We start from the raw sequence: 24019 nt of genomic DNA on the forward strand, positions 1-24019 counted from the left end.
GGTGCTCCGGAAGTCCTCTCTTTGAGGTGGGGGGAGCCAAATGATGAAGGTTGGATGCAGGATGGCACCATTAAGGGCTTTCTGGGCACGGGGGCGGGGAGTTAAATTCAAAGCCAAATGAACAAATATGTTAGCATATGGGGAAGGTACTCCTAAAATAGTCATGCGGATGATCTAGTAACTGCCATGAAGTTTCTTTTAAACAGGTACTTTTAAAAAGGATAAGTAAGTAGCGAATCCGAACCTCAAATCAGCTTTGAAAAACAGGCATAGTTACGATCAAGGCTTAAACCTTCATAGGGGCCTCCTCTTTTTCTCCCCACTTTTTTTTTTTCTTTTTTTTTCCAGAAAGTAAAGAAGTAGACTGCTAAGCCGCGATGATTTCTCCTGGTTTTGTTTGCCCTTGTGAGGGTTGGGGAATGAGTCAGAATGGAGTATTATCTGGTCTCTTTTTTACTTTCAGAAGCCTTGGATTTTGTATGGCAAAGTGCTCCTTGGAAGAAAGCCAGGCGTCTTGTGCATTTCAGCATCACTAAAAACACTCAGCCATACCTGCAGGACCATAGGAGAGTACAACACCAAGAGGGTCCCAACTCAGTGCTAAAGAGAGAACACTGGGGGAAGCGTTAGCGCACGGGAAGGCAAACAAATGTGGTGTCAGGCACCAACTCTGAATGTAGTGAGGGGTTCCCTGCAGCATTTGGTTGAGAAGGATTCTGAGGCTGTATCAAGGCTCAGCGTGGAGTATCGTGATTGCTCGGTGAGATCTGTGATGGGCATAAGCGTTGAGAGAGCTGGCATTTTTCCTCTGTATTTGCTACCCCTGCGTTAGAAGCTTCTATAAAAATCTGTGTACCCGTTACTTCACAGTGCCTAAGCCAGAATTAGGAAGGGTGGGGGAGAGAAAGGAGCAAAGAAAGGAAGAGGGAAGAAGAAAGAAAGAAAGGCGGTGGAGTGCAATTTTAATATCTTTCTCTTTTCACGTCATTTCCTACCAGGAGGTTTGGAGAATGAAATACCACAAAACCAGGACTCTCATTTTGTCACCTCTTGTCCTGATATGGCTCCTAGGAGGAGAGCCTGTTTCCTCTCCCTTATTCAGGCTGCTTGAGTACCAGAGGAAACGGTGGGTTTGCAGGGACGTAAAAAATAAATCAGGAGAAATACAGCTGTTGGCAAAATATCCTTAACGTGCAGTCATAGCTGCCGTTTTCTTTGTAATGAATAAGAGACTGCATTAACATTCCACTTTGATTAGCATTTGTAATACATGCAAAGATACTAACCTGCATTTCTAGAGTCTCCTGGGCAGAAGCATTAGTTTACAAATAGGGAAATAAAAGACTCCAGTCAAATGACCTCTTTCCTAAAGACTGGAAGTAGTAAAGCTCCATCTGTTTAACGATTCTTCCTTCAGTCTGAGTATTGGCACTTATAGCTTATATTGGAGATCTAGAAGTGGAGAAATTGATGACACTTGGTAGAAATTAATATTATAATTGATTTACTCTCATGTTCAAAAGTTTTCATGGAAGCCCTCAGTGCTTTATTTCATTACATGTGTGGTTGTGATAAAAATTATCTCATTAATTTATTCAATTTAGATAACCAAGCCAGTTACTCAGACCTCGACTAAAGTTATAATCCTAAGCAGTACTGAGATCTCCCTCTTTCATGACTCTTCAGTCCTAACTCACACCGGAGGAGCTGGCCATAATCAGCCCATTTTTGACAGTTTATATTGATCAAATCAGGCATATAAGTTTAAAGTTTCTGCTTCCTGATATGCTGTATAGCCACAACCATTGTATACCTCTTACTATGATATACTCGTATGAAATGAAATGATATCACAAAACTCCAAATTTTACAAGCTTTTTACATAATAGTTTAGTCATGTGCAATTAACTTCTGAGCAATCCTTAATCCACAAATATCTATGTTGGTTTTATTATGTGTAAGGTCCCAGGTTCTCATTTACCCTTCACCAAAGGCTACTCATTCGGGTACAGGAAGAACCATCTTTAATTTCTGATCTGGGTTTTCTCTGCATCCAGTATTACAAAAATAAATAAATAAATAAAAGAGTCCTATCCCATTCGCTTCCCCGATCCCTGCTCATGGACTGGGCTACAGCGCCATTACAGTCAATGCTGTCATTGCCTGTTTATTTTAAAGCATTTGAACGTGAAATAATTAGGTTAGTACTCGCATATTTCTCCCTGTTCCTGAATGTCCTTTGGTGGGTAGTTTTTGAGGGTGGGGTGGGGGGGACAGATCTCACAGCATGAATAAACTGACATGTTATCTGACATTTTTAATTAACACTGGCACTTTTGGACCCCCTGCTGAGGACTGCCAGCTTGACTCTACAGAATGACATTTAGGACACCAAAGACACAGAAACTCACTGAAAGAGGCTGGAAACCAGTTTCTGGCCCGTTTGAATATTGGTTTAATGGTAATAGAACTTCAGCTGTGTGGTGTTCATTATTCTCGCAATGTCCAAATTATGGTAGACAGGGCTTTGCCACTAGTGAAGCAGTTTGCAGTCAGTTACATTGCGTTCCCCGTCAATGCCTAGCCACAAGTAGCGGCCCTGCCACCAGCAGTGGGTACATCTGCACCAGGTATAATTACTTCAGGTACAGTTCCATTTATTCTCAGGGAGGACTGCTGCTCCCCAGGAAAACTTAGTTGAGGAAAGAAAAGATATGTAGGCTTCTGTTAATTATATACCCCATGCTGGACGTTTGATCTGTAACACGAGTGCAGCTTTGTAATCCCTTTATCCAAAACACATGCAGGAACCTACGTTTACAGCCACCCGGACACTTTTTTGGGGGATACCTGCAAGTTATGTGAATAGTCAAACCCGCTTTCTTTTGGAAATAAGGTGATAACAGTTAGGTTCCCAGAATAACCTACTGAAGTTCATTAGTTGAAATAATAATAATAATAATAGCAGTTACTATCTATTAAAGCTTACTATGGGCCAGGTATTGTGTTGACAGCATGAATTTTATCTTACTCATGTTTATAATGAATAGAAAATTGCACCTTGGAGAGATGAAGCCTCTTGCCCACGCTTCCATAGCACGTAAAGAGTGCAGCCCTGGTTTGGACAGATGTGTTTTAGATGCCAGATCCTGTGCTAACCATCACAGCTGAAGGATAAGCAGCGACTGTGTTAGAGCTCCTAACTAACTTTGCTCCTGCTTCCTTACTTATTGGAAACATCATCCTTGATTCCGGTGTGGAGGTTAGCAACATCTGTCTCCCCAGCATAGTTTGGTCACTCTCCCTCACACATCCGCCTTCTTCCCACACATCCACACTGGCTAACACAGCGGCAGTGAGAAGCGGAGAGGGGTTGCCCCAGTGGCTCCATAGCGAGAGATCTGAGCTGCCTGCGGTGGTTGGCAGATGGTGTGCAGAGCGCTGGGACTGCTGCAGTAGACTGAACAGACACGAGCTCTTCCCCCTTGGGGCTTAGGGTCTGATGGGAGAAATGACTAGCCACCCAGATAACTCCATAAGTATAGTTGTGCAAAGTGCCCTCAAGTACGATGAGAGCATGTAACGTGGGAATCACCTGTGAGGGGTCAGACAGAGTGTCTCTTTAAGCTGAGATCTGAAAGCTCAAACAGTAGATGTCAGGGGAAGCATAAAGCAAGGGCATGAAAGCAGCGAGACCAGATGTGTTTAGACCCCGAGCAAGGAGCTTAGCCCCTTTGGGGTTCTGAAAGGAAGCATGCAGACTGGAGATGGAAGCAGGGGGCTACGTCTTGTGGGACCTCGTAGGCCGTAAGTAGTATTTTGAATTCTATCCTAAGAGTGGAAGGGAGTCTTTGAAGTGTTGGGGTCATAACCTTGAAAGTTGGAAGATCGGTTTAAAAGGGGCACTCCAGTTGTGTTGATAATGAACTGCAGTAGACATGAGGATGGGACTAGAAACCAGACTGAGAACAGAAATCAGGAGACTACACAGGAGACTTGCAAAATACTCCAGGCAGGTGGACATGGTGGCATTGGCTAGGGTAATGACAATGAAATGGAGAGAAATAGATTCCAGGTCTATTTTAGAATTTGAATTGATAAGACTTTGTGACAGGTGGGATATTGGAAATGACAGAAAAAGAGGTTCTTTTTCTGATTTTGGAGGGCCCATTTACTGAGCTGGGAAAGAAAGAATACATTGGGGGTAGCGGAGGGAATTAAGAGTTTGATTTGAAGCGCGCTGCGCCTGTAAAACCTTCCAGTGTCGATAACAGTCGGTAGTCACCCGTAAGAAGCCTGGGCTAGGGATACAGATTTGAGAGCTGTCAGCATACAAGAGGTATTTAAAGCCAGGGAATGGCTGAGATAATGGTGGAGAGAGTATAGAGACTTCCAGGACAAGGGCCCAAGGAACTCCCACATTTTAGAGATCAGTTAGAAGACAAGCCAGAGAGCTAGGCAGAAAAGCAGCAGAGTGCAGTGTAGAGAAGCCAAGAAAGGAGTAATTCGCTCGAACAAGTCTGTGATCGGCCCTCTAAGATGTCTACGAAACATTATTGGATGTGGCCACCTGGAGGTCCCCGACTTTAGCTGGAGCCGTTTTATTGAATGATTAAGGGGGAGCATCATTTTGGTGTGGATCGAAGAGAATGGAGGGAGGGTACCAAAGTGGAGGCAGTTAGTTGTAATCTAAATCATTGATAATATTTGCTAGAGCTGTGCTTTCAATACTGTGATAGCCCCTAGCCACAGGCGACTATTTAGATTTAAATTTATTAAAATTGGGTACATTTTTAAATGCATTGCCTTTCATTGGTCACATTTCTGATGCTCAGTAACGATACCTGGCTGTGACCACAGAGTGTGACTGCACAGGTAGAGAACATTTCCTTCCTTGCTGGAAGTTCTGTTGGCTAGCACTGTGCTAGAGAATATTAGTGAACGTGACCTAGTAGAGAAAGAGATTGAAGACAAAGGAGGAAAATGTCCCACTAGAAAGCAGGGGAGCGGGGACGGGGGGAACTGGATCTGTGTCGGAATGCCTTTATTTGTATAAGAGAGGCCGTCTTCTTCCAGAGTATTATAACAACAGAAGAGGTGCAGGTCCAGATTTGATGATTGGAAGATGAGAGAGTTAGCTCTTGGTTTCCATTTTTCTCGATTAAAAATAGAAGGATGAAAAAAAAAATGGCCAAGAGTGAAAGGGGTGAGATTTTTGGAGATGGCATGAATTGGAAACAGGGCGGGAGTGAATTTACCCCCGAACTGTAAAAACACGGTAGGCATAACTTTGTGTCTACTTACGAATTTACAATAATTGTAGTTTCCCTGGTTAAATGATTTTTCTCCAGAAACACTCTGCTGGACAGGTGTATGAAGGATCATTCATAAGGCGGGTCTGTCTGCAGATTGGGGCTTAGCTGAGCGCTGCTGAATTGGAATCCTTAGGGAGATGTAAAGCGAATGGAGTTTAGCTTGGGGAATCCAGTCCAGAACGCAGATGGAGAAATGCATTGTTTGGTCCTGCAGGAATATACCATTATCCCTTTACGTGGGAATCCCTGAGATTCCATCCCTGAAGTACTCTCACGGATGAGGCTCATTGTAATCATTTGGAGAATTTGTGTAGCAGGTGGTTAACCGTTTTCTGTACCTCATGGTTGGTCTTGTTAATTTCAGTCGTATGGTAGCAACAGCCTAGAATGTTAAGCCAATTTGCTAAATCTTGCCTATCCTCTGAAAAAGGCTTAAATCTATTTGTGTAACACAGGAGGATGAGATTATCTGATGTATTGGAATTTAATACCTTCTTACGGCATGAGTACTGAATACTTTATTGATCAGAACCCCCCCAAAAAAGAAATGTGTTAAGATTTTTAAATTAAAGAGTAATTGCATGTGTGTTCCACAGACACACAGATAGTTTAATGTGATTATACATCCCGTATAAACTTTTCCCTTTTAATAGCTATATAATGCTTTGGAAGTGTCTCCCTCATTTACGGGCTATTAAGTAGGAAAATATTAGCTACTTGAATGCATAGTGTACTTGTCCAAAATTGGCAACTAGTGTTACCGTGTGTGATTAGTTGTGCTTAAAAGCTAAAGATGAAACAGATTGTAAATTAGCAACTACCTTCTAAGTTCCTCTTCTCCCTAGTAGTTACCTGAAACATATCCACTTGCCAAATGCAAAGAGACTCCTCACTCCCGGGACTTTCAGGGAATTCAGAGGTTAATATTGACAGTACTCCCTGAGTTTCCCAGATGTAAGGCATACTGTACAAAATCAGGTTGTTTGAACACTTTTGTAAAAAGCCTCTTTGTTCAAACCCTTTGAAAGGAATTTAGTTCCTCAGGAAGCTTATCACCATTGTAGACCATGCCTTTACCCACACGAAAACAATAAAATAAAATCAGAGCATGATTTCGTAATTTTATAACATGGCTTGGGAAGTAGATATTAAGGGTACGTGTAGTTGTGCTCTTTGGCTCTTCTCCTGGTTCATCTTAACAAACAGGTGTCACTGTCCTTCACGTTGAGGCCAGAAGTCGTCAAGAGTGGTTTAGCAGAAGTTTCTCTTTCTTTTTCTCATCACTGCCAGTAGACACTTGTGAGGAGGCAAGGGATGTGAGAAATATTTTGGAAGTAAGATTACTTACGGGAGATGAAGAAGGAGAAGGAAGTAGCGTGATTCATTCCTGGGGAAAAGCTGGGCATTTCCCAGGGTATGCATTTAGTAGAATCATGTCGATGAAGTTGAAAAGGAGGCAGCTGAGGGCCAACAACTGTATGAGTAGTCGGTACGTGAACCAATCGCTCAGCCGAGGGTGGTGAGAGGGGAAACTGAGGAAGGGTTGGACATGACACTTTGCAAAGGAAGACCTAACAATCTCAATGACTTCTTGAATATAGAGTATTAAATAAGAGCAAAAAAAAAAAAAAAAAAGCCAAAGAACCCAAATGTAACGCATGACAATGAGCTACCATTGTTGCTGTTGGTGAAAAATAGGTGGAAAAAATCTTGATCAGATAAGAAAATGGAAATTAAATAAATTGAGCGTAGCCAGTCGATGTTTAGTCTAGAGATCTTCCAGTTAGAAAGACTATAACAGGATCATCAGATCTAGCCCCCAGCTTTGGGTGGGTAAGATTACTATCTGTATATTTTATGAAACACTAAAGCCTAAAGAAACCTAAGATCGCGCTGAGACGAGCCACTGGAAAACCCCCATTCAGTCACACACAAAGCAATAGGGGGACCCTCAAAGAGGAAAGAGTAAGTTTATCAGGAACCACAGAACAGCAGGGCAAAGACCTGAGCTTGAGGGATTACTCACAATTAAGAGCGCTAGGGTGGTTGGGAGAAAGCAATGAAAAAGATAGAGAAGGGACCACCTTCTCTGACAGAAGAGAATTTCATGGATGGAGAAAGTTTCCAGGCTTTTCAAACCTCATGTTACAGTTTACTCCCAATGGTTTGCCCTGTGACTTAAAATAATTAGACTGTTTTGTCCTTTTTTCTCATAAGTTTGTGGAGATGTTAAATCAGAAGGGCTTATGCTGAAGCCTGACGTGTTAGAAGGCGTTTTGAATTATTTCCTAAATCACATGCAAAATAAATCTCCTTCTTAAGTCTGTGACCTCCGATCCAAATCTCCTCCTTGGAAGCAACTGCAGTTACCAATTGCTGTGTGTTTTGTTAGATATGTTTTATTTACACTTATATCAGCCTACATATGTTATATGATTTTAAATTGAACTTGAGTACAGAAGGAGCTTACGCAGAATAAGTAATGATAGTTGATCAACATCCATAAACTATTTTTCAAATATATTTTGTGTCAGGCTCTCTCCATTTTTCCGTGAACCATTAATCAGCCATTAATTTCAGTGCATGTCTATTTTGGAGAGCAAGAAAGTAGACACAGAGTAAGTAAGTGTGAGGGCAAGACCTACGGTAAATGCATAAATATGTCCCTTGCCTTTGTACATGTAAAAAAGCATGTGCTGTCGTGGGAAGTACAACTTGTGGATATGAGAGGGTCTCTGGGCTATTTCATGCCGGCACCGAGCGTATGCTGTGATGGAATCCCCTCGTTCTAAGATACTACCTCATGCCTGGCCCTGTGGCCTCTCTCCCACTTTCCACTCCTGTCTCTTCTCTTCTGTCACCAGCACTTGATACATTTGAGAGGAGAACCCCTCTTTTTTTTTTTTCAGCTCCTTTTCTCATAAGAATTCCCAGCGCTGTCAGATGACTTATCTCGCTTTTGTGGTTTCCCACCAAAGTTTCCTTCCCCTCCTCCTGCATCTCACCAACCCCATTTTTTTATATTCTTCACAGTGGACTTTCCGCTTTAACCAAGAAACTATGTTTCTCCTTAATCATAGCATGTCTGCATGAACCATGCCCCCCTTTCTGCCTTTCTTGCCTGCCTTTAAGGGTCGGTTGAAAACTCCTTTTTTTCACACAGCCTTCCCTATTTACTCACCTTCTGAGCCCCCTTTACTCATTGCTCTGTGGGAATTCCTTCATCTGCTTATAGAACAAAGTCCTGGCTGAAAGTGTTTTGGCTCACTCATCTGTATATAGATTTCTCTATGAATCTTTAAAAAAGAAAAGGCCGTTCGTGATGTCACTGCTTCCAATTCTCACCTTTTGCTCTCCTTTCCCTTTTCTGCCTGGAGTGCCTTGTCGTCCCACCTAAGCTGCCTGAGTCCTTCCCGTTGTTTTAGACCCTTCTGCACCTCTTTCGTTTCATCTAAGACCTTGTCCTGTCATCTCCATCCAGACGTAATCCTTCCCTCTCGTGTTTTCCCCATGGCCAGCTGTACCCCCATTAAAGCAGCTCTTACAGGATGCTCTTCTCTTCTCTTCCCTTCTCTTCTCTTCTCTTCTCTTCTCTTCTCTTCTCTTCTCTTCTCTTCTCTTCTCTTCTCTTCTCTTCCTCCATATCTTTACTGCCCATTTCCTCATTTACCAATTTCCTGCCATCTGGTTTCTACCATATACACTATACGGAACCGTTTCTCCACATTGCTAGGGATCAAAGTCCATGGCCTTTTATCAGTCTGTATTCGTTTTGACAGTCTTCTCCTTCATGAAAGCGATTCCCGGCCTTGTGAGGCTGCATTGTACTGGTTCTTCTCTCCACTCTCAGCTCTCTGGCTGGTCCATCGTCCTTCCTGTCACTGCCCCACACGAGGCTGGCCCCCAAGGCTCAGCTGCCCTTCCTGCCTTCTGTCTCAGCGCTCCTGGATGTGTCTTGCTGGGGGTTCCCCGTCTGTGGTGGTAGCCCTGCCCCCGTGCTGAGCTCCAGCTCCACACTCTAGATCCGGGGGGTCATTTCCACTCGGGGTTCCTGAAGTTACCTGAGCACTTTCCTTCTCTAACTCCCCAGGCCTACCCCACACACGTATTGCCCAGTCTTTCTTCCTCGTTGGCTCCATATCCTGTCGGTTAGCACATCCTTTCACTCTTGCTTTCCAGAGCCTTCATTCCTGCCGGTTTTCAGAGCTGGGTACGGCCCGCTGGTCTACCAGCCTGGATCGTTTCCACTTCCATCCCTCTGGTTTACTCACTTCAAATCAGCCTTCCTAAGGTGGCACCTTTATAACTTCCCTCTCGTTTGGAAAGGCCGGTGGCGTGCCAGCACCTGCAGAGTAGCCTCTAAGCATCTGTCTTGTATCGGAAGACTGTCCGTATCCCTCTGCAAGCCCTCCCTACAAGCTGAGTTCTGTGACCTTGAGCGGCTGACTGAGCCTGGGCTTTGGCTCACCCAGACCCTCTCACACGTCCTCTGTGTCTCACTGCCCCACCCTCCATTCAGGGGTCTCATTACCCCATCTCCTCTGCTTAATGGACTCTCCAGCCCACCCCCAGCCAGCAGTGATCTCTCTCTCCTCAGAACAGCGGAGCAGCTGCTGTTGCACTGAGCCCTGGACTCCTGAGCTCCCTGTTACCTCTGACTCTACGAGTGTGTCTCTTATGCGTGTGTGCTTTCCTCCTTCCTGCTGCTGCTCCGCACGCTTTACGGCCCCCTTCACTGGGCTGTCCATGTGACGTGTTTCTGCCCGGCAGCCCTGTGCTCCTGCAGGTGAGCTGGCGTGGCCCGTGGTGCTCAGCGGGGGAATTCCCTGTCCTGGTGGCAGTGGCCAAGCCGTGTCCCCTCCAAGTCGTCTAAGGGATGGAACAGAAAAGCCTTAATTACCTCTACCCGTCTTCCCAACCGCTGCTCCTGCCACTCTCGTTTTTAGCACTGTGACCCTGAAAGGGCAAGTTCGTATGGATAATTGTTTCCTTCACCAGCACCAACATAAATACATTTGCAATTCTTTCAGTTAAAGGAGCCAGACACGTTCCTGCCTTTTTGAGGGGGAGAAAGGGTTTAATTAAATTATTGGGGTGACAATGGTTAGTAAAATTACATGGGTTTCAAGGGTACACTTCTGTAATTCATCATCTACGTACCACATTGGACACGTTCCTTCCTGAGTTGTATCTGTTCTTTGGATCTTGCTTTCAAAATGTAGAAAAAAAGACTGTCACCTAAAGGAATGTGACACACGTTCTCGCTACACTCACATTTGGCCTTAACCTCGTTTTTTAGGATGTGTCACAGTCCCCTTTCAGATATGTGACACTTTGGAAATTTTTAAAATGAAGCTGTTCTTGACCGATCTTAGTATTAAAAGCACTCGCTCCAGTGTGATCGCAGCAGGGAAGAGGAAGGGGCCCTGGGGTGTATTTTTATGCTTGGGTGACTCACATGGAGTTTCACCAAACTCCTCACCCCCAGGTCACCCTTCAGCTGAGAAGGGGCTTCTCGGCCCCTTGGGATAAAAACTTCATCCAAAACGGTAATACTTTTGGGAAAATTGTAAGTACCTAAACATAGGAGCTTAAAATGAATGTGTGTTGTGCTCAACCATATTTCTGCACAGGCTGCTGGTACCATACTGTTCACCTGGAAGATTCTGTGACTCTCTGCTATTACAATGGTTAGATTTCATTGGTGAAAATGATATTATAAGGCCTATGCGATAAACATTTCAAATATGGAAGGATTCTCTCTGGGAGATTGTGTTCAGTGTTTCAGTAAATTTTTTCGGAAGGTCTTAGGTTCCCTGCAAGTATCCTCTGTCAGAAAGACCAGCTAAATTGCCAGGCCTGGTGCCGCCCCGTCCCTCGGGGCCAACCATATTGGCTATATCCGTCTTTCCTCTTCTGAACTGAGGACTTTCTGCAGGAAGAATGGATGATGAAGGGAATAATGCCTGTTCTAGAACTTGGAATGAAAGTTATCTTTGAAAACAAATACTATAGTGTGCTTTAGTCAGTTCCATCACCTAGAACATGTGATTTTAGTCAACATTCCAAAATGAGACTACAGGAAATGGAAATAACTCACAAAGCCTGGAGGACAGAATAACTTTTAATTTGTGTCAACATAAGTTCAATATATTACGTAGATACACATATTTACAGTAAAAGAAATCCAAGAGTAGTACATTGTGTATGCTCAAAATTAACATTTTTCTAAGTTGTCTAATTAAATAGCTACTTTACAAAATCGGGTGACAATAAATCCATGCTTTTCTTTAATAGTAGTAATAGAAATAATGATGATGCTTTTCTTGGCCTTGAAGACTTATGGAGCTGTTTCAAATAAAAATAATTTGGTGTGTGTTAAAATTACTTGGTCTCTTTCATACATTGGTGTACCCTTTGGAGGGTCAAATTTAACATTTGGCCCTGGACATCTTTTCATTCCACAGCTTACAGGTCTTTCGAAGGGACAGAGAGAATACAGATACTTCTCCAGCTATTTCAGTTCTCATAACCAAGTCTACTTCTGTGAACTGTGATTTTATTGTGTTCCTACTGTGTGTGTGTGGCAGGTGATGTTTCCTCCCAAGGAGACTCTGGAGACCCTGTCGCTGACTCTCAGGCACTGTTAATGCAAAGAGCTGCACTGCTCACCCACTAGCACCCGTTTCTGTTGACATTTATTTAGTGATAACAATATTCCAAGCATCCTTAAGAAGGGAAGGGTGGTTTTTACCTCTCTATGTTAAGGCTCTCCCAGACTGAAGTGCAAATATGTTAGCTGTAGAATTTCACCTCATGAGAAGACTTTGTGTGAGCTTGACAGAATAACATCTCATGACTACTTGGTTGTCCTAAAGGAAGTGTGATCTGGAAGTTGATTTGGGGTCCTTCCAAATTGAGTTAGTGTTGACAACAACTATATTCTGTGTTTCCAAACTGTATATAATTATTGCCTCTTATTCTAGATCTCTTTTATGTAAATAAAATTATTTTACCTCACTTTTTAGAGATACAAACCTCGCAGCAAACAGCCCAGATATGTCAAGGATACCAAGATATGGTGGAAAACAAAAATCAGCCAACTGACTGATTTTTTTTTTTTTCTGCCTCATACCAGATGTCTGACTTCACAGGTCTTTTCAACTGAATAAATATTTCTTGTCAAGGACATTATTACTTGGAAATTTTTTGTGGGAAAAAAAATTATTTTTTACGAACATTGAGTTGCCTTTAGCCTTTCTGAGTCACCAGATATTAAGAAATTATTTAGAAAACAAAAGAGTAGGGACCCTTGTTCTTTTGGAGATACAGCAAAATATGGCCCTGTTTTTTCTACACCCAGAGCCCTGGTGGGGTGAGCCCATGCCACTGGATCCCACCCAGGGTATGGAAAGGCTGACAAGATGCTACAAAGCTTCTCTGTGACGAGCAGAGTAAGAGCTGCCTGCCGAGGAAAAGAAACCAGACATTGGGGATCCCCAGTGTCAGGCCGTGTTGTCCACTGAGCACCACAGAAGACAGAGCCAGCCAGCCCCTACCGGCCGTCATGTGGTCCTGTGTTACTAAGTTCCCACTCTTCTCGTAGCTTTGCCGTAACTAGCCCCGTCATTTCCAAGTACCCAATACTACTGAATAAGGAAGAAAAATGCATGGCAAAGTGGGAAAGTATTTTGTTTACCTTATATTCTGGTGTGTTTGTGCTCATATACCTACTGTAGGTGAGTCCTATTGGTCTGAGAACAGGGTACTTGTGTACGTGCAGCACTGTATTATTTGTTTTTCCAGGGATAGGGGACCGAAAGTCCTATCTTTGGGATTTTTCCCAGTTGTAGGACTTGTACTGAGGATCCTAAAATCCATCACCCTCCTGTGGATCCAGACTATTGAGCTGTGATCCTGACATCTTTTTCTGACGTCGACAGCAGATGAAAATTTAGATAGTAAATATTAAAATGTTTTTGTAGAATAGAATTCTGCATTCTGTTGTATCTCTGGCCAAAGCTGAGTCTGTCATGTGTAGCACCCACGTTGAATCTCTTGGTTGAAGGGTCCAGCACTCATGGTGGGTTCAGCTTCATTGGTTCATTGAACTGAAATGCTGGACCAAGTGTCATCCACATCAGTATTCCCTCCTCTGGTAACCGTGGAGGCTCTTGGCGTGTGTGTGTGTGTGTGTGTGTGTGTGTGTATGTTGAGATGATATACAGCATCATAGCTGGCTAGCATTCATCATTTTAGAAAACAAATGTAAAAAATGTCTTCTGTTTTTATTACATTTTATTTTTTTAAGATTTTATAGCAAAGTGTATATGAAGACAAATTGAAACAAAGAAAGCAGGCAACTTTTGGAGATGGTTGGCTTCTAAAGAGTAACTGTAGGCATTTGATTACAGCTCCGATTGACATATCATTAATAAAGATGGTTAGCAGTTATTAAGAATGTCAGAGAAGCTTGAAATTGAGTTGTTTTTCAGATCTTGCACTGTTAGAAAGAGGCTGTTGACATTTTATTCTGAGACCTAATAGTAGGATATTGTCATTTAAGGTAAAATTTAAAATGAAAATTTGATAGAAGATAATGGACACATTGGAGAAATACTTTCTTCCTTTATATTGCATTTTGTGATAACTTTATTATAAGTGATAAGAGAAATGAGTGAATTGCATATTTTTAAATATTGGCAATAATTTTAAATGATTACGTATTTTTAAATATTTAGTTTTGCGTTGTAAAAGAAAAGCAGAAATCCAGACCACTGGGCTTAACATCTAATGAAACGTTTATTGCAGAATAAAATTACAGGTTTTACATTGTGCCTTAGGAATTAGAGCTAAAGATTGGACTCCGTGGCTTGGTTGTATGCCTGCTTTTAATGTGATGATAGATACTGTTTTATGAGACCAGCAGATCCCATGCAGGACACATTGTTACAACCTGTTAAAAAATCAGGATTCTCCTTTTAGTGCCAGCCATTCTCATGTCCATTCGTCGGTCTATCCATCCATCCATCCTCCCCTCTGTCCCTCCCTCTTCCATGTCTCCTTCCCTTCCTCCCTTCTACCCCTTCAGGGTACTTACTGGTCCAAATACAAGGAAAAGATCTCTCTCTCTCTGTCTCTCTCTTTTTCTCTCCCTCCCTCCTCTCTCTCTCTCTCTCTCTTTCTCTCTCTCTCTCTCCATATTTCAATGAATGACTTTTGTGTTCCAGAGAATTTTATAAATTGTAGCTGCTAACTGATTATCATTCCATGACTTCTGTAGCCTTTTGCGTGGAGAGTGGTATGACAAGAACTATTTAAATATTTTTTCTTTCTCTGAAATTACCTTGTTCTTTCCATTTATATTAGTCGAATTAAAAAGATGGGTTGTCAGTTTTCTTGAAACATAAAGCTGAGACCCACACTAAATAAGTTTTTAAGATATGAAAGTAGGAGAGGCAGCAGCGAAACCAACAGATAGCTCCAAAACAGAGTGAAAATGTATTTTAGCGTCCTAAGAAGAGAGCTCTGAATACTGCTGCTCTCAGCTTCATTTTTACCAAAATGGTTTCATTGCTCTTTGACCAATTAATTCAACATATAGGAAACTATCTCAAGAAATCAATCAGAAACAATAGTAATAGTTTCTGTTCATCGCCATGTTATTTTTAAGCACTGAAAAATTAGAAACAGCCTGGTTGTATATCTTTATTCTTTTCCGAAGTTTCTACATTGGACCTACCTGTCAGTGTCATGAGAAAAATGCATGGATGTATTTTCTTAGCTGCCTCCTAAGTGAATGTTAGTATTAAACATTATTATGCTAATGCAAAACTAAACATGCAAATGAAAAAATTGTTTTACTGGCTATAGAACACCTACAGGAGTGCATCTTTTGATTTTGTTCTCTATTCAGATCTTTGGGTCTCCATTTCTGCCATTTAATACTGTCAGCAAGTAGTCGGCTTGGCCTGCAGTACCGCTGAGGGGTGCGTGTGGGAAGGGCAGGGGGCCCACTGATAGTTAGTGATTGTGAGAATGGGGGAAGAAGAAGGGAACGGAGAATAAAAGAGTACCAGGGAGGTAAAGAAAAGCAAAGGAAGACATGTACAGGTGGTGGAATCCATCAGAAGTCCCCAATAATTTTAAGTGACCACTAAACTGGACTTTTTCTTAATTATTACCAGTAAGTATATATCTTTAAGCGTCAACCGTATCCCACCAATTGTCTTTTGCTAAGTCTGTTTTGGGGTAACTCTTCTGTCTCTCACTTCTTTATTATTGTTCCGAATTCTCCAGATTTATATTTTATCTTTCTCTTAACATGTATCATTCACCATTTCTTTTTCAATCTCATTTCCATACTGAGATATTGAATTGTTTAACTGTCTCCTGCAGCTAAGATTTAATTTTGCTTCTTAGGTAGCTTGAAAATTCTACCTTCTGTTACATGGGCCTATAGTGCTTTTTTCCATCAGCAGGAATGAAAGCAGTCAATAAAAATCCATTGCTGGCTCAATGGCTGTGTGGACGGTTTACCATAATGCATATTGGAAACGTCTTTGAAACCCTTTCCCTGAATGGAAGATGCCATGGCTTGTGTTTTATGGCCTTCGAATGTTAGACCATAATCTCATTTAGCATTTTCCCAAAGTGAAAACAGTGCATTAGGGCAGCATGACACGCATTGCAGATCAATACGAAGGCAGAGCTTTGCCCTTACAGATTCATCCAAGAGAAATGTGCCACAGTCTACTCCAGGAACTGGGAGACAATTAGGTTGATTTCCACCCCTTTTCCCCCCTTTTTACCATCTAGTCATCAATACAGGTTGAAATGTGTTCAAAAAGAATTTCAAATGTCTGAGTACACCCACACACACACACCAGACTACTAGATAGGAAATCAAGGGCCCAAGAAGTGAGTCGTATTGATTTGTGGTGATAAAAGTATATTTTGACACATTTCAAATCATAAATAACACATGGACTTTAAGTTGTATGACTAAAGCTCAACTTAGGCGGGTACATGCGTATATACAACTTAAATAACCTCTTTCTAAGGAGTCCATAGTATTAGATGAATCCTTTTGACAAGGAAAAAAAAATAACATCTTTATGATGTGCAGTATGTGGAAGCTCGTCCTTTACAGTCTCCTCTGTGTTAATGGGGAACGACCACATATCGGGTCGGGGTTCTCTCCCCGTCCTCCTTTTAAAGCTAAGATATGTTGGTGAGACGATGGTCCTCACCACTAGGCTAAAATGTAACCCTGCTTTTCCATCAAGTGCTCTGGAGACATCAGTCTGTATGCGCTCCGTTCAGCTTGCCTAATGCTATATCATATTTTATTCAGTATTTACCCAGATGTGTGTTTTGCTCTAATCAGTCAGTTAGTGGTGTCTGCGCTTCCCTCTGAGGCACAGCTGACTCCCTTTAGATGCTGATGTTCACAGTAAGGGATTAAGGAAATCCGTGTGTCCAGTAAAAATCCCAGACGTCTGAACTTCGAAATCTTAGAAGTGAAACTCCTGGGACTGGGTTTAAATTCTGTTCTTAGGTATTTGGCAGAGCAGTAAGGTAATGAATAAAAAACTAAAAGCAATGTTATGTCAAATTTGTAGGATTATTTTTTTCCCCTGTATGTCTACTTCCTTTAGAGGAAGTAGGAAGTGAAGCCCCTCGGGGACCAGTAACGTGGTTTGCATTTCAGTTTTCTATTCTAGCAAAATATATATTAGCTTAGTGTGTTGGATAAAAGTAATGAGGAGACAAATCGTCACCCAGGGGTTTCCTTATTGATGAGAAATATTCCTCCTGTGTTCTCCAGGGGTTTTTTTAGAATCCATTAAATTTAAAATAATGCTATTTCAAGATTACTGTGGCAATAAAAAAATTTAAATTTAAAAAAACGAACTGGGATGAAAGACTGGAAGCCTTTTGTATTAAGCAAAACTGATTTGAAAAAAAAATATGAATTCCTCGATTAAAAGTGATAATACTATGTATTTTTTCTGGCTTAATCCTTATAATCAAAGTTCCTCTTAACAAGAATGTTTCATTTTCATTTGTATAGTTTATTTGTTATCTTTTATTATCGTTTTTTTAAGTGTATATTATCAGCTTTTGGGGGAGCATTTAAATTTGGTACCATATCATCACTGAAATAAATCTGAAATCTGAGATTTGTAAGTATAATTAGTAAAATTTTAGCCCAAGGAATTAAAAAAATTTTCTTCTTAACCGTTTATATTCTCAACAATATAATATTTCATGGCTTCTCTAAGACGTATCCTCATCCATAGCTGAGGTCACAAAGAAAAGAAGACATACCATGTTTCCCCAAAAATAAGACCTAGCCGGACAATCAGCCCTAATGTGTCTTTTGGAGCAAAAATTAATATAAGACCTAGTCTTATTTTACTATAAGATCGGGTATAATATAGTATAATGCAATATAATATAACGGGTCTTATATTAATTTTTGCCCCAAAACACGCATTAGAGCTGATTGTCCGGCTAGGTCTTATTTTTGGGGAACACGGTAGTCCTTGCTTCTTGGGATTTGCATTCTGATAAATGTAGACTAGTAAATGCACCATGGTGTATATGGACTAGTGTAGTCAATGTTAAGTGCACGGTGAAAGAAGTTAATCCGGAGCCAGTGACGTCACCATAAAGGGAATGATAGACTATACCACAGATGGGGAGAGCTAGTAAAAGCTGTCTAGAGAAGGTTACATTTCCATGCTTCACTCAAGTGTTGAACGACAAGTAGGTATTCTCTAGATATATAGGATTTTATAATGGGTGGGAGTTTGGGTGCAGAGCATTCCAGTATCAAGAGAACCATGAACAAAGATGTGAAGGGACGTGTAAGAACCCCAATCCTAAAAGTGGTGTGGTCAGGCTGCAGCAGTGTGGGGAATTGATAGTAAAGAGTGGTCAGGGACCTGACTAAGAAGACCTGCCTGTTGACCTTGTGTTTTATTTAGGAAGCTGTAGGGAGAGATACTGTTTCAGTTTATGTATGAGAAAGAACCTTCTGGAAGAACCTTCTCGAAGGCAGGAGGAGAGGGTGAAAGCTAAAGACAGCGGGGCCAGTTTGGAGGTCATTGTTTGAATCCAGGATATAAATGGTTAGGAATACACGTAACGACAGTGTGTATGGAGAAAGACAATCAGACGGTAAGATCGTGAACTTGGTGACCAAATGGATGTGGGAATGGAAGAGAGGTAGGGCTCCCAGGTTTCTGACCCGGCCGGCTGGGCTGAAAAGTATTGGTACCATCCACCTGGTTTAGGTTTCGGTTTGGGTGGGCGTGTCCTAGTGTCCAGAGAGGCTTGTGATGGTGTCGACTAAAGGAACTCATTCATAGAAGTCATTTACGTTGTGTGATACTGTCCTCTCAAGGTCGAAGAAAATTGTTTCTCTTAAACTTCTTTTCTACATTTGAAACGTTTATCTTATTTAATGTTTTATGTATTCATTAGCCTTGCTCTTTGTTCTGCTTAAAGACCGTTTGTCTCAGTGATCCCTGCTTTTGTTTTCAGGCGGTATGAGGTTCACCCAGTCTGCGCTGACCTGCAGGCCAAAATTCTCCAGTGTTACCGCGAGAACAGCCAGCAGACCCTCAGCTGCTCTGCTCTGGCTGACCAGTACATGCGCTGTGTGAATCAGGCCAAACAGGTGGGTGTGCAAGCCAAGCCCACTGGGGCACCGGAAGACAGCAAGCCCAACACCAAGGGACAGTGGTAAGGATTTTCTGGGCTCGTGTGTGTGAAAAAGCTTTGTAAAACCAAACTAGCCATCATCACCAAGAACTGCTGTGACAAGTTGGTTAGCTTGGAATCAGCTTCCATCCAGATGGTTGTAGGAAGAGCCCCCATTCTACTTGTGTTCAACTCATTCCGTGCAGAAAAAAAGATTCTTACTAAAATAATAATTTTTCCAGTTCTGAACTTTGGTCCTCTCTCATAATTGTGTCCTCAAGGTCATTGCCCCTATTTCTGGGCCAATGCTCAAAGCCAGCAGAGGAAGGATATAAATTAACGGGCCAGCAGCTTTGGGTCCATAAGCAGCAAGTAGTCCTATAGAAAACCTGGTTTAAAGAAACAAAAGGCAAGCAAAAAAACAGAAACAAAAACCTACCGTTCAATTTTCTACCAGTTGATGCAGTCTACTCAATTGGGCAGGGAAAGGGAAGCCAGAAATGGGATTTAGGAAACCGTTTCCATCGCTTTTAGGTACCATAGTAATATCGTTCTCTTGACCCTTCATATCAGAACAATATGATGTTCGTAGGCCATGCATTTTTCTCTCACTTATGTACTTTTAGAAGCTAATGATAAACTCTGAAGCAAATCATCAATTCTCACAGGTCACATAATTGCCTATCATTTAACTGATTTAACCGTTGGATGTAGGTTGTTCTGAGAGAGAGAAATTGTTGGAAACCTTGATTCTTTCTGCTGACAAAACACCCTAGAGTTGACCTCCTAACCCAACTAAATCTAGTGTTTGAGTGACACAGCAGGACTCTCTGCAGTCTAATTTGCTGTAGTTATAATACCACTTAGCAGAAATTTCTAGCACTCTATGAATATCTGATGGGAGAGTTAGTTTTTGTCTGCGTAGCTGGAAAATCATGGTGATACTAGTAGAAAAAATATACAGTGGTGCCGCCGTATCCGTGGTTTTGCTTTTTACAGTTTTAGTCACGTGCAGTCAGCTACGGTCTGAAAATATTAAATGGGAAATTCCAAAAATAAACAAGTTTTAAATTGAGCATCATTCTGAGTGCATGGTGAAACCTTGTGCTATCTCACTCCATGCCACCCAGGATGTGAATTATCCCTTTGTACAGTCTATCCCATGTTGTACATACAGTACAGTAAGATACTTGAGAGTGAGAGAGAGAGGAAACATTCACACAACTTGTATTGCTATAATTGTTCTATTTTATTATTAGTTATTGTTGTTAACCTTTTACTGTGGCTAATTTATAAATTTAACCTTATCATATATGTGAATATGTAGGTATAAGAAAAATCATATTACATAATAGGGTTCAGTACTATCCGTGGTTTCAGGCATCCACTGGGAATCTTGGAGCGTGTCCCCCGTGGATAAGAGGGGACGACTGGAATCAAGATTTATTAAAAGCCTATGTTGTCTTAAAGCCTAGTAGCTTGAGGCTCTTTTCTCTCTCTTGCTCTTGCTTGTATCACTCCTAGTTGTAGGCCAGAAATTCTTTTCTTTGAAGGTCTGTGGTAGAAATGACGCTGCAAGGTTGAGTTCGTACATTTCGTTTGCAAAAACTATTTCTGATATTCTCTTCACAAACCCCAACCTTCAATGTTATCAATAACTCAAGCCCTTAGAACCTGTCCCTTGACTTGTGGAACTTTCTAGCTTGATCTTAGCACCTTACGGAGGTGGAGGTGGGTAGTCAGTGCAGAGAATGGCTGTGAGAAAGTGTATGTTTCGGGGCTGCTGTCTAACGTAGGTGCCTATTTCCTCAGTGTGATGTGTAACATTCCTGGTGGCAGCTACAAGGCCATCTAGAGTATTGACTCCTTCCTGCCTAAATTGTGTTGAATCCCCTACACATAGCCCCCGGGGATCAATGGCATATATTTATAGAAGAAAAGTGGTGACAAAAATAACATATGCCACATGGTGCAATCAAAGTTCAAGTTGGGCAGATGTGAGTTTGTGTCCAAGCTGTGTCTTTCACTAGCTCTCTGACCTTGGTCCTTTATTTTTCTCATATGTGAATCGGAGTTATGTTATCTCCAATGTTGTTGTAAGGATGACATTAATGTAAAGTATTCAATAAATCTTATTTTTTCTTTCTTCAGTTGTATAGTTTGGGCTGAAACCAACTAAACAGATCAGACAAAAGCATCAAATTATTACTAGTGATTCCAAAAGAGACCCTCCTCTGTCCCCCACACCCAATCTACAACATAATTTAATATTATTTTCAGCAAATATGTTTCAGGTGCCTATTATTTGTTGGGTTTTTTTAAGATTTTTTTTTTTTAATTTTATTGGGGGCTGTTGGGGAACAGTGTGTTTCTCCAGGGCCCATCAGCTCCAAGTCCAGTCGCCGTTTTCAATCTTAGTTGCAGGGGGCATAGCCCACCATCCCATGTGGGAATTAAACCAGCAACCTTGTTGTTGAGAGCCCCGCTCTAACCAGCTGAGCCATCCCAGGTGCCTATTGTTTTAATGACTCTTACATTAAAGTATTAAGAAGTGTATAACACCAGTAATACTAAAAACATATATGTCCAAAAAAACCTTTTTATCCTAAGATAGGCAACACTGAAATGGGGAAGAACCAAGAAACATTAACACCTTGTATTTCTTTCGGTAGTACTATAGACTTCAAGGTGATTTCACATCCATTCTCTTAACTTGCTTTTTATGACCTGAGATGTAAACAGAGATGGTTTTATTCTTACCACTTTACAGTTGAGAGATTTGAAACCCAGGGAAGTCATGATGATCAATTTAACGACTAGGCCAAGATATACTGTACCATAAAAACAAAAAATGTAAAAGTAAATAGTGTTTGGTTTTTGAGTTGGGTGTGTGGAGGCCCATTGTCCACTAATACAGAAATAAGGCGAGGAGGGAAAATGTGTATGATGACCATGATGAGAAGGAGGAAAACTTGAAGGTTAAATTAAGTAGTACCAGAGACTGATGGTAACCAGTAGGGGGTGGGATTATACAGGCGATGAGCTGACACTGCCCCATTTTAAATTCACACCAAAACAGACACAAAGGGTTGACATCAGTATTTCATGAGTCTCTGCCCGTGGTTAGAAGTGACCTTCGCAGGATGTGTGGTCGTGATCATCTATCGCAGCACTTCCTGACCGGTCAGCACCCCTTTTTATGTTTCCTTGTTAAATCCAAAGAACAAGCTGGACATGCGAACGTGGAAAATGCTCAACAGGACAGCCGTCCATTGGGTTGCATTGTCCATTTCCGGCACAGTGCACGAGTCTTGCCTTGGAATCATTCCAATAGCCCAATCCACTCTACTTGTAAATGACTCAGAAGATTGGATTTTCATTGGTTCCCTTGGGCCTCGTTCTGTAGACTAATAGATTTTACTGATAGGAGCATTTCCGGATACTCCTTAGCCTTTCTTTTCCTTTCTTATTTATCCACTTGCTCACATCAGTCTTTCTTCAGCTGTTCCTAAACAATTCCTCATGGGTTGACACGAGACATTTAGATTGTTCCTTCCAGTATATTAAGTTATGTTGTTCTTTATGAGGGTAAAGAGATATTAAATTGCTGTAATTGTCATTTCTAAGACTTAAAAGCTACTGGCTAGCTTTATGAGGTACAGCATTTAAAAATGGAGGAGGACATAGATGGATAGACTTTGGTGTCTTTCATTTCCCATAGCTGCTTAGCCTCGTCGCTTTCTAAAAACTGCCCAAGATTGAATAACCTCTTCTTACCGTGCAAACCTGATTCCTATTCAGTTTTGCTTCACCTTCCTTACGGGAGACAACGGTAGGAAGGGGAAATGGGAAGCAATAGGACTGGCCCACTAGTGGACCAAAATGTGCCCAAGTGTTACGTATAAAAGGGGAGGGACTTGTTCCCAGACCTGCATTGCTGTGCTCCCTGGGACACCCCACTGCCCCCCAATTTACTACGCATTCCAGCTCTTTCCTCAGCCCTGCTGCTATTGATAGACTGGTATGAAAGCTGGCTGGACTCCTGAGGAACATTCTGCTTACAGGAGGGTAGGGCTGATGAGAAATGCTGTAGCTAACATCCTAACCTAGTCCTGGTAACCAGGGTTCAGTTTCTCCTTTGGCAAATTAAGTCTTTGAACTGGGTAATCCGGGGGGGTCTTCCAGCTCTGTTTTTCCAGGACAGATTCTGTATCCACGTATGAGAACAGGGTGGCCGTGTGCACAAGCACTCGTGTTCATGAACACATTCAAAGTCAGAGGCATGGGCTGTTTGGAACAAGCAGTTCCCCTGCTTTGGGGACCCCAGACTGTGTCTCTGCCTCTTGGATTCGATTTTGCTGTCAGTCTGAAGCTTTCATTCCAGAAAAACTACTGCACTTCTGGTTGGTCTGCATGTCACCTGCCTCCCACCGTTACGTACCTGTTCCTTGAAGCACCCTTTCCTTGAAGCTTGTATTCTTGACAGCCCCAGGGAAGCCAAAGTGGCAGAATAAAGTGGGAGGGGGTGAAAACAGTTTCACAGTTTCTCCAAAGTCAGTGAAGTGAAAAATGACTGTCTCAGCACTGCCTGACAGAATGTAGCCTGCCGGCTAATAAACTGCGTAAGAAAATGCAGGCTGTCTACCTCTAACCAGCCCCAGGCCCCTCTGTACTGCAATGGCTTTCTCACTGTGCCATGGACCATGGGCGGTGACGGATTGTGGAGACAGAGCAGGAAGCCAGATCAGAAGAGCCAAGGAAAGACCAGGACGAAAAGAAAGGACCAGACACAGAAGATGCAGAAGGATACGGGTCAGGTGGAACCTGGAGTCAGGTGACGAAGGCGTCAGGAGTCAATAAACCATAGCAGAGTTGAAATCAACAGCGGGCAGTGAGACAGTAGCCACGCAAGCGATCAGCTGAAGGAAGGACCGAAATGAGGGCCTCTTCGAAGTGAGGCAAGCCCTCCTTGGGCCGTGACATCAGAAGGT

General features: G+C 42.0%; 1 protein-coding gene across 5 annotated transcripts in view; it reads left to right on the plus strand.

Moving 5' to 3' along the window:
* The window catches only part of CHCHD3 (coiled-coil-helix-coiled-coil-helix domain containing 3), a 251919-nt gene that overhangs the window by 218973 nt on the left and 8927 nt on the right, over positions 1-24019 (plus strand). For 4 of the 5 annotated variants that reach the window (XM_033099246.1, XM_033099247.1, XM_033099248.1 and 1 more), the window contains one exon: positions 18870-19070. In XM_033099246.1, the coding sequence (XP_032955137.1) occupies positions 18870-19070 (201 nt within the window). The remainder of the gene's footprint in view (positions 1-18869; positions 19071-24019) is intronic. The other variant, XM_033099250.1, reaches the window with a different exon arrangement.

Source organism: Rhinolophus ferrumequinum, chromosome 26, assembly GCF_004115265.2.
Source record: "Rhinolophus ferrumequinum isolate MPI-CBG mRhiFer1 chromosome 26, mRhiFer1_v1.p, whole genome shotgun sequence".
Taxonomy (NCBI): Eukaryota; Metazoa; Chordata; class Mammalia; order Chiroptera; family Rhinolophidae; genus Rhinolophus; species Rhinolophus ferrumequinum.